Source organism: Rhincodon typus, chromosome 45 (genome assembly GCF_021869965.1).
Source record: "Rhincodon typus isolate 14 chromosome 45, sRhiTyp1.1, whole genome shotgun sequence".
Classification (NCBI taxonomy): Eukaryota; Metazoa; Chordata; class Chondrichthyes; order Orectolobiformes; family Rhincodontidae; genus Rhincodon; species Rhincodon typus.
Window position 1 is genome coordinate 365,236 of NC_063376.1, and position 9,772 is coordinate 375,007.

The 9,772-nt window shown below is 43.1% G+C and overlaps 1 protein-coding gene across 1 annotated transcript in view; it reads right to left on the bottom strand.

Moving 5' to 3' along the window:
• Nucleotides 1-7,873, bottom strand: part of LOC109917782 (polyunsaturated fatty acid lipoxygenase ALOX15B-like) — a 53,321-nt gene extending 45,448 nt beyond the window's left edge. Inside the window, exon 1 of the mRNA XM_048620009.1 lies at nt 7,813-7,873. Within this exon, the coding sequence (XP_048475966.1) occupies nt 7,813-7,873 (61 nt within the window). The remainder of the gene's footprint in view (nt 1-7,812) is intronic.
• Nucleotides 7,874-9,772: the final 1,899 nt, after the last annotated feature.

Below are 9,772 nucleotides of genomic sequence, written 5' to 3' on the forward strand. Positions count from 1 at the left end.
CCTGCTCCTCTGATGCTGCTTGGCCTGCTGTGTTCATGCAGCTCTATCCCTTGTTATCTCAAAAAAAAACTCATTGTTCAGAATAAAATGAGAAGAATTATTAATATAAATAAATTAAATTCCTCGTGTAGCAACGTACAGTGTTCCAATCAGTATCAGGAAAACAGGAGGCAATTACTCATACAGGGAAGGGATAATGAGAAGCTTAAACCAAAAGATCTAAATAAATACTGGTGTCTTGCAGTGCAGTTGGCTGTGTCTCTATCATTGGGCCAAAGGCCTGGGTTCAAGACTCCCCTAACTCTTGAGGTGTGTAAGAACTGGACAGTAGTTAACCCATGTGTTCTAGGGTCCAGCCACCTCTGGCTATAACAACAGAAACTGCTGGAAAAGCTCAGCAGGTCTGGCAACACCTGTGGAGGGAAATCAGAGTTAATGTTTCAGGTCCAGCAAGGGAAATCAGAGTTAATGTTTCAGGTCCAGCAACCCTGCCTAAGAAGGGCCACTGCTGAGCTTTTCCAGCAGTTTCTGTTTTTGTTTCTGATTTTGTAGCTTCCGCAGTTCTTTTGGGTTTTACCTCAGGCTGAAATTGAGAGAAATCAATTGAGATACTCCTGATAGTTAACATTGTAAAAGACACCCAATAAAACAACAGGCTTTCTAGGGAGGATAGGTGAAAGATAGTGAAGGCACTTTTAAATACATAAGTAATGATTACTATTAATTAAAATGTTGCAGAGGACTGTACACATCTCATGTAATTTTTATTAACAAAATGACAAACGTGTAACATTTGTTCTCTTTCCTGCTGTGGTGCAAGGACATAAATAGCAACAAAGTTCCTTCGTGGAATTACATTGTTGGGACATGTTTTTAATGCTCCATTTGATGTGGGCTACGCTGTCTGGATTAAACCTGGTGGAAAAGCATACACCTTTATCCTTGAGGGTTTTGTGGTCAGTTTCTGTCTCTCTCACTAATCTCTTTGGATCTTTTTTGGCTGTGTGACATTAATTGGGAGGCTTTTGTTAATCTTCACTGTTATCTAATTAACTGCTTCCAGTTCCCAATCATATCCATTGTATCAGACTGCGCATGCCGACATTAGGTTCTCCACATTCACCAATTCCTGTACCTTGTCTTATTCCAAGATGCTGCATTACAAAATTACTGAATTGGCACATTCCTTCAGCTTGTGGTGTTTGTGCTGGCTCTCCTGTTACCACAGCAGTAAATATGGACTGTCAAATTTTAATATCCATCGACTGTGATTGTTATACCTAGGAGCTTTCATGGGCTAAAATGGTTTTAAAAAAGGAGCTGGTCATTTGGATACAAAATTGGCTCAAAGGTTGGAGACAGAGGATGGTGGAGGGTGCTTTTCAGACTGGATGCCTGTGACCAGCGGTGTGCCACAAGGATCGGTGCTGGGTCCACTGCTTTTTGTCATTCATGTAAATGATTTGGATGTGAACATAGGAGGTATAACATAGGAGGACATGTGAACATAGGAGGACAGTGAAGAAGGTTACCTCAGAATACAATGGGACCTTGATCAGATGGGCTGATGGGCCAAGGAGAGGCAGATTGAGTTTAATCCAGATAAATGTGAAGTGCTGCATTTTGGAAAGACAAGTAACTTGTTACTTATTTTTACTATGGATATATGACTCAAGGCCAGGCGTTTCCTCCTTTATCCTCTGGCCCCCCCACCTCGCCTCATGATACTAAATTTAATCTATTAAGTTTAGGATCATATAAATTCATTGTTTAAAAGTGAAAACAAAGAATAGTATTAAGAACACATATGCATCCCAAATTACAATTCTATGCAGTTGACTTACATTTGTTATTATTATTTGCAATTCAGTAAGTAAAAATAATTGGGTTCAAAATTAATAGAATCATCAGATAACAAGTAGTACAACAGATAATATAGTCTTGTCAGCAATATCCCTACACACACATCATCGTTGTGAAATGCAAAACATGATAAATTCCTTCCTATAGCTACCTTCTGGCATTTAAGATCAGTAGTTACCCCTTTCAATTTTTCAACCTTTTGATTTAACAAACACAATAAGATTATCACTGCAATAAGTACAACAATTTGCAGTACAGCAAGCATATGAGATGTAATTCTGATCCATGGATGGACCTCAGTGTTCAGCCTGCAATTCTAGGTTTTACTCCAAAATCTTGGAGCCTGCAGACCTCTGTCTGCCTCTTCTGCATGAATCTGAATCTTTTTCTCATGTATGGTCCATTTGTGGATGATTTCCCTTGCCTCGAGAATGGTCTCTACCCAGTCCACGGTGAAATGCAGAATGGGAGGACATTCTGTGAGTATGCAAGTGGCCTTAAATCCTCTACTGGATGGACAGATAAGATTATACTCAGCTTCTGGTTTGGGCAGTAATGTCAGAATAACTTGGTGACTAAAGGTTACTGATGGCTACGTCCTGTCTATATAGGGTCTCTTTTGGTACTCGGGGGCTGCTGTGACATCACGGTCGGTATCTCCTACTGAGACGTATTTAAGGAAAGTTTGCTTATTTACCAGATACATAATGAGCAGTTCTTGTAGGAGGCAGATTCACACTGAGTTAGCCCCTCATTGATTATTTCTTCTGTACATGCCAATGGCCTCCCACTTGAGGGCACTGAGACAAATCCACCTTCATTTCTGATCCCTCTGTCCCAATAGTATGGATCGGTGTGTTACTTAACGATATCCAAGTTCTTTTATGGTATTTGCCCCTATTATGAACTCACATCAGGGTGTGTGCTAGGTTGTCTCTATGTTTAGGTATATGCAGCACTGTACCAATGTAAAACTGACCTTTTAATATTGTCACAGATGCCCATAACCTGATTAGTGAGGTGGCATAAAGACATCTTGTTCTCAGTTGCTCATCAAAAACCCAATCTGGAGTCCTCTGATTCAATAGTCAACACATGTTTATCTTGACTGTACAGCTCAGATAAGTTGAGCAGAGTACTGCCCTATTATTGCCAAACTTGTCCTCAGCTATCTTATCAATAATTTCATAGGCAATGAAGATGCCTCAGCAATCTTATGGTGCTCATGAGTACTTGTGCTGCCTGTCATCCTATTCTACTTGCTTTGTTCTGGTCCTGGTATTCTGAATTGAATTAATTAAATTTGAATTAGCTTTATTATCACATATACTCAATGAGTACAGTGAAAAGTTTATACGTCGCCACTTACAGCACCATCTTAGGTACAAAATTACCTGAGCTACAGCTTCTTTAGTTTCACAAGATCTTAGAAAATGGAGAAATAAATGTCTAGCATTGCAGAAATGAATGTCCAGAACTCTCTCCCCGACTCTGTCTGTCTCTCTCTTTCTCCCACTCTGTCTCTCTCTCTCTGACTCCATGTCTCTCTCTCTCTCTCCTTGTCTCCCTCTCTCTCTGACTCTGTCTCTCTTTCTCTCTCTCTCTCTCCCCCACTCTGTCTGTCTCTCTTTCCCCCCCAACTCTGTCTCTCTCTCTTTTTCCCACTCTGTCTCTCTCTCTCTCTCCCCCACTCCCTCTCTCTCTCTGTCACTCGACCTCTCTCTCTCTGTCTCTCTCCCTGTCTCTCTCTGACTCTGACTCTGTCTCTCTTCCTCTCTCTCTCTCCCACTCCGTCTCTCTCTCTCCAACTCCATCTCTCTCTCTCTCTGTCTCTCTCCCTGTCTCTCTCTCTTTGTCTCTCTCTCTCTATCTTTCCCATTCCATCTCTCTCTCCCTTTTCCCTCTCCCTCTGTCTGTCCCACTACATCTCTCTCTCTCCCTGAGAAAAATGAGAGTCTGGATACTAATAGTCAAGCAGCTTCACTCCCAGATTCTACTTAATAAAATAGAAGTACTAATCTTCCCTCGCAGTCTCCTGGCATGTTTTTTTTCCTGACTGGGATAGTGAATGTAACGTAATGTAAATGTGCAGCATATGACATAAAAAATAATCTCATGTGCATCTTACTTTAGTTTCTCAAATTTCACCAGGATCATCTTCAGTGTGGAAAGAGGACTAAGGAATGCTGAGTGTAGGACATGAAAGAAAACGAGATGTGATAGCCACGATTTAGTTTAGCTCCTCATTTCATTCATTGCCTGTAATACTTATCTGCATCAGTAATTCGCCTCCTTTCTCCACAAGGCCTATCAAAGCGCAAGTCAGGAGTGTAAATTTGAATGCTCTCTATTTGCCTGATCTGGGTGCATCTCCAAAACAGCTGGGAAACTCAATACCGTCCAGGACAAAAACAGCCTGCTTGATTAACCACCTTGAACAGTGGCGACAGTATGTACAATTTATAAAGTGCGCTACAGCAACTCACCTACGCTCTTTGGACAGCACCTTTTTTTGGAAAAGGGCAGCAAATGCTTGAGAACACTACCACCTTCAAGTTACATATCACCACATGTCACCGTCCCTTCACTGTTACTGGGTCAAACTCATGGATGTTCATTCTGAACAGCACTGTGGGTGCACCTGTGTATCAAGAGAACTGCAGCACTTCAAGACGGGAGTTGACCACCATTTTCTCAAGGGCATTTTGGGATAAGTAATAAATGGTGACCTCACAAACAATGCCCATGTCCTGTAGCAGCACTATCTCAAAATTTGGAAGATTCAAATTGAGTCAAGCTTACATTCCGCTTTATTTTGAAGTTAATTTGACTTTTAACTTATAGTGCTGAGGAGAGGGAGGTAATTGCCTGCAGGACAAGATGGCTTTATTGCTGTCAACCCATGATCTGTCCCAAAACCACATGACTAGCAGTGACAAAACATTTGCTCTTGAGCAGAAGTTTAAACTATGACTGATGGTTTATACTTCTACACTTGTTTTCAAGCAATAACAGGAAATAGAAAGAAAAGGTCCATGATATCACTGGTGTATGACAATAGTGTTTCTATAAATTGCGTGTAATATTGAGTTTTTCTCTGCATTTTGCCTAAACATTTGCAAAGTATAATAATGTTACCTTTTAATGTTTGTGCCCTTGTCTGGTATCTGACTGATAGATATCTCCTTCTGTGCTTTTGGCCCGTGTAATAGAATAATCATTGCAATGCATTTCTACTTAGAAATAAAGGCAAGCATTAAACAGATGGGGGGAGGCAATGGCCTAGTGGTATTATCGCTGGACTGTTAATCCAGAGACCCAGATAGCATTCTGGGAACGCAGGTTTGAATCCTGCCACAGCAGATGGTGGAATTTGAATTCAATAAAATATCTTGAACTATGAATCTAATGAAGAACATGACTCCTTTGCCAATTGTTGGGGAAAAATCCATCTGGTTCACTAGTGTCCTTTAGGGAAGGAACCTGTTATCCTTACCTGGCCTGGCCTACATGTGACTCCAGGCCCACAGCACTGATACAAAACCCAGCTCTGAATCAGACACTGGTATATTACACAGCACGGAATCAGACACTAAAAAATATACCTAGCTCTGAACCAGACATTGAATTAATACGCAGCCCAAAACCAGTGACAGATACAACACAAAGCCTTGAACCAGATCACTGATACATCACCCACACCAAAACCTCACAATGATACGATACAATACACAGACATCAACCAGGGGCTGATGACATACCCAAACCTGAAGAAGACATGAAATATCAACCAGACATGATACAATGACCAGACACTGATAGAAAACCTACTCCTGGATCAGACATTGATACAGCATACAGCCCTGAATCAGATATGGATACAGTACCCAATCCTTAAAAAGAAACTGATTCAATACCCATTAACAAAACCAACACAACACCGAGCCCTGAAACAGACACTCCTAAAATACCCAGCCCAAAGGGTAGGAACAATTTGGTGAGATTGGGACCCCATCTATCGTTTGGATTGGAATATCCTCCTGTAGCCTCCAGATATGTCACGGTAGCTGGTGTGGTTGTTGAGGTGGCGATGGTCTGGGTTCACATTCCAAGGCATCAATCAGAAGATGGTGGGAGTGATCTGCTTGTTGTTCTCCCATTAATTTTAACTGATTAATGTGATATCATCCCGTTTTTCCGGCTGCCATGAGGACCCTGTATACTGAGGGACTGGCCTTATCTGTTATCTCATAGGGGCCTGCAAATCAGGGAGCCAAAAATGAGGTGGGTTGTTGTACTCTAATGAATACTTTACCTCCCACATTATGCCCTTTTCCCCAGCAACTGTAGTCTTTAAATGTGGGATTGTGTCCTCTTCCTGTCAGGTGTTCTCTGTCTCTGACCCTGGCCCGATCTCCATCCTGTTCATAGGGTGGTGGCAGTGCCATAGGGGGCTGGCTTTCTCCACAAGTTATCTTGGCTCTCCCCCTCTGCTTACTTGCACCTTTCTCCTCTACCTCCTAGTCACTCTCAGGAGCCATGCCTCCGTGTGAGTGTCATCAGCAGCATCAAACTGATCTAGCAACTTTCTTGACTCCTCAGTACTGTGCGTTGCTGGGATTCTTAGCCATCTATTGGTCATTTTATCACTCAAATTGTCACAATCTGATACAGTTCCATAAACCCCCTGAACACTGCCTATTGTCTAGAGCCAAAGGCTGATGGCTGTTCACCCTTTCTTTGGGAGCAGTTTTGAACGTCGGCCACAGGACTCCCCCCTATTCACACCCATTACAATCATTATATGCTGTTTAAGTTCTCGGTGAGTCCCTTCCACCCTGCCGCTGCGTCTCAGGGGTGTAGAGTGGATCCGTGAGTGTAGACACATTATAATTAACTTCTGTTCTTCATCTCATCCGTGGATCATCCTTTGCTAGGTGACGGCTTGGAACAATTCGCTTGGGTCCTACCCACGTCCCCAGGTTCCTATGATTTGATTTGATTTGATTGGATTTGTTGTTGTCACGTGTACCTAAGTACAATGAAAAGTTTTGTTTTCTGAGCAGTACAGGCAGATCATAGCAAACAAGGACATACAGATCACAGGGTGCTTAGACAGAGTGAGGCATACAAGGTTGCAACTGCACAAAGGTGTGTGAAGCAAAACCAATGTTAGCAAGATCAACATTATTTCAAGTTAGTAAGTCCGTTCATCAGTCTGTAACAGCAGGGAAGAAGCTGTTCTTGAACCTGTTGGTGCATGTGTTCAAGCTTCTGTGTCTTCTGCCTGACGGAAGAGGTTAGAATGGAGCATTACCGGGGTGCAATGGGTCTTTGATGATGTTGGCCACCTTTCTGCAGCAACGGGCCATGTAAGTGGGGTCCCCATGGATTCAAGGTTGTCTTCCATGATGGTCTGGGCTGTGCACACCACCATCTGTAGTTCCTTACAGTCCTGGGCAGAGCAGTTGCAGTACCAGGCCGTTATGCAGCTGGATGGAATGCTTTCTATGATACTTCTGTAAAGGTTGGTGAGGGTCCTTATGGATAAGCTGAATTTCCTTAGCTGCCTGAGGAAGAAGAGGTGTTGTTGTGCCTTCTTGACCATCACATCAACATGGGTGAGTCCAGAACAGTTTGTCGGTTATCGTCACTCCTAGGAATGTGATGCTCTCAACCATCCACTCTGTTGGTATAGATAGGGCCGTGTCCTCCTCCTTTCCTCCTGAAGTCAATGATCAGTTCATTTGTTTTGCTGACATTGAGAGAGAAATTGTTCTTATTGCACTATGTCACCAAGCCCTCTATCTCCTTCCTGTGTTCTGACTCATCATTGTCTGATATCTGGCCTATTTCCCTTAACTGTTGTACACCATACAGGGCAGTGTATGCCATCAGGGGCAGGTTGGTCACACCAAGGACCCTGTTTGCATTATTTCCCAGTTGTACCACCTCCTAGTGGTTGTGATCGGGTTCGTGGGGAACGGGGCTGTTGGCCTTGGGCACTCATCGTGTACTGGAGGGCCGTTGGCATCCCACTCCCAATTATCCTCATGCCCATATTTGGTGGCCTCATCTGCCAAGCGTCCCCAGTCTACTTCCTCGTCACTATTCCCTTCTGTTGGGCCCAGTCCAAAAGCACAGTTTATCTACTGCCAAATGACTCTGTAGCCTTTCGATCTGCTTCATGCATTTTGTGAGGTATCCCAAACTCCCCTGTTTCTCATCAATGGCTTTTTGTATTACAGTCCTAGCTCTTTTTAAGTCAGCACATTGCTGTTTCCACCCGTCCCTTCCTTCTTGGTTCCCTGTCTCTCGCTTCCTTGTCTTAAGAATATAAGAAACAGGAGCAGGAGTAGGCCATCTGGTCTTTTTGTGGACTCAGCCCCACTTACCCGCCCGCTCACCATAACCCTTAATTCCTTTACAGTTCAAAATTCTATCTATCTCTGCCTTAAAAACATTCAGTGAGGGAGCCTCAACTGCTTCACTGAGCAGGGAATTCCACAGATTCACAACCCTTTGGGTGAAGACGTTCCTCCTCAACTCAGTCCGAAATCTGCTCCCCCCTTATTTTGAGGCTGTGCCCCCCCCAGCTCTAGTTTCACCCGCCAGTGAAAACAATGTCCCTGCTTCTATCTTATCTATTCCCTTCATAATTTTAGATGTTTCTATAAGATCTCCACCTCATTCTTCTAAATGCCAGTGGGCATAATCCCAGTTTACTCAATCTCTTCTCATAAGCCAACCCTCTCAACTCTGGAACCAACCTGGAGAACCTCCCATGCACCCCCTCCCAGTGCCAGTAACATCCTTTCTCATGTAAGGAGACCCGAACTGTACACAGTCCTCCAGGTGTGGCCTCACCAGCACCTTGTACAGCTGCAGCATAACCTCCCTGTTTTTAAACTCCATCCCTCCAGCTATGGAGGACAATATTCCATTTGCTGCCTTAATTACCTGCTGCACCTGCAAATCAACTTTTTTTGATTCATGTGCAAGGACACCCAAGTCCCTCTGCATAGCAGCTTGCTGCAATCTTTTACCGTTTAAATAATAGTCCATTTTGCTGTTATTCCTACAAAAATGGATGACCTCACATTGACCACCATTGTACTCTATCTGCCAGACTCTTCCCCACTCATTTAATTGATTGATATCCCTCTGCACACTTTCAGTGCTTCTGTTGTGCTAACTTTTCACACTGAAACTGGAACAGACTCATGTGTACCAGATCCGCATTTCTCTGTCCCTGTAAATCATTAATCATATTGGTCAGTCTCACACTTCTTCCCATAATTTCTGAGTTGCCTCCTCTAGCATTGCTACCTCTCTTTCTCTTCCTTTCTTCTCCTTCTTATATTCCTGATAATCCCAATTGCTACAGGTTTCTCATTTTTCTCTAACCATCTCTCCTTCACATTCTCTACCACCCATTCCCAAAAACTTTCGCCAATTGCCATTCTTTCCCTGGAAATCAGTTTCTTACTCTCGTTCCTTCCGGTCTTTCTATTACTCTTCTAAATACTTTACTAAGAGCCTTTCCCATGGGTTACTACTCAGGATTACCATTATCATTTATTACTGATATCCGATTTGGTGATACATAAACTCTTGAGCCTCGCACTGCCCTTGGTTATTCAAATCCTGGCTTTCATGCGGGGCATTTACCCTCATAAATATGGCTCAGGTTGAACATGGAGGGCACTGGTCTGGTGATTTGGCTTTGGAGGTCACTTCTTATCGAAGGCCCACCTATGACGCCAACTTTGTTGGAGACCCACCCTGGAGGGTCCTGTGGATATCAGTAATAACACAACTGGACTTTGAGTTCACACTTTTTATTTAACACATCCCAAATCTGCTCATATGTTGGGCAGAGATATACTACCCACGACTGAGGAGAGAC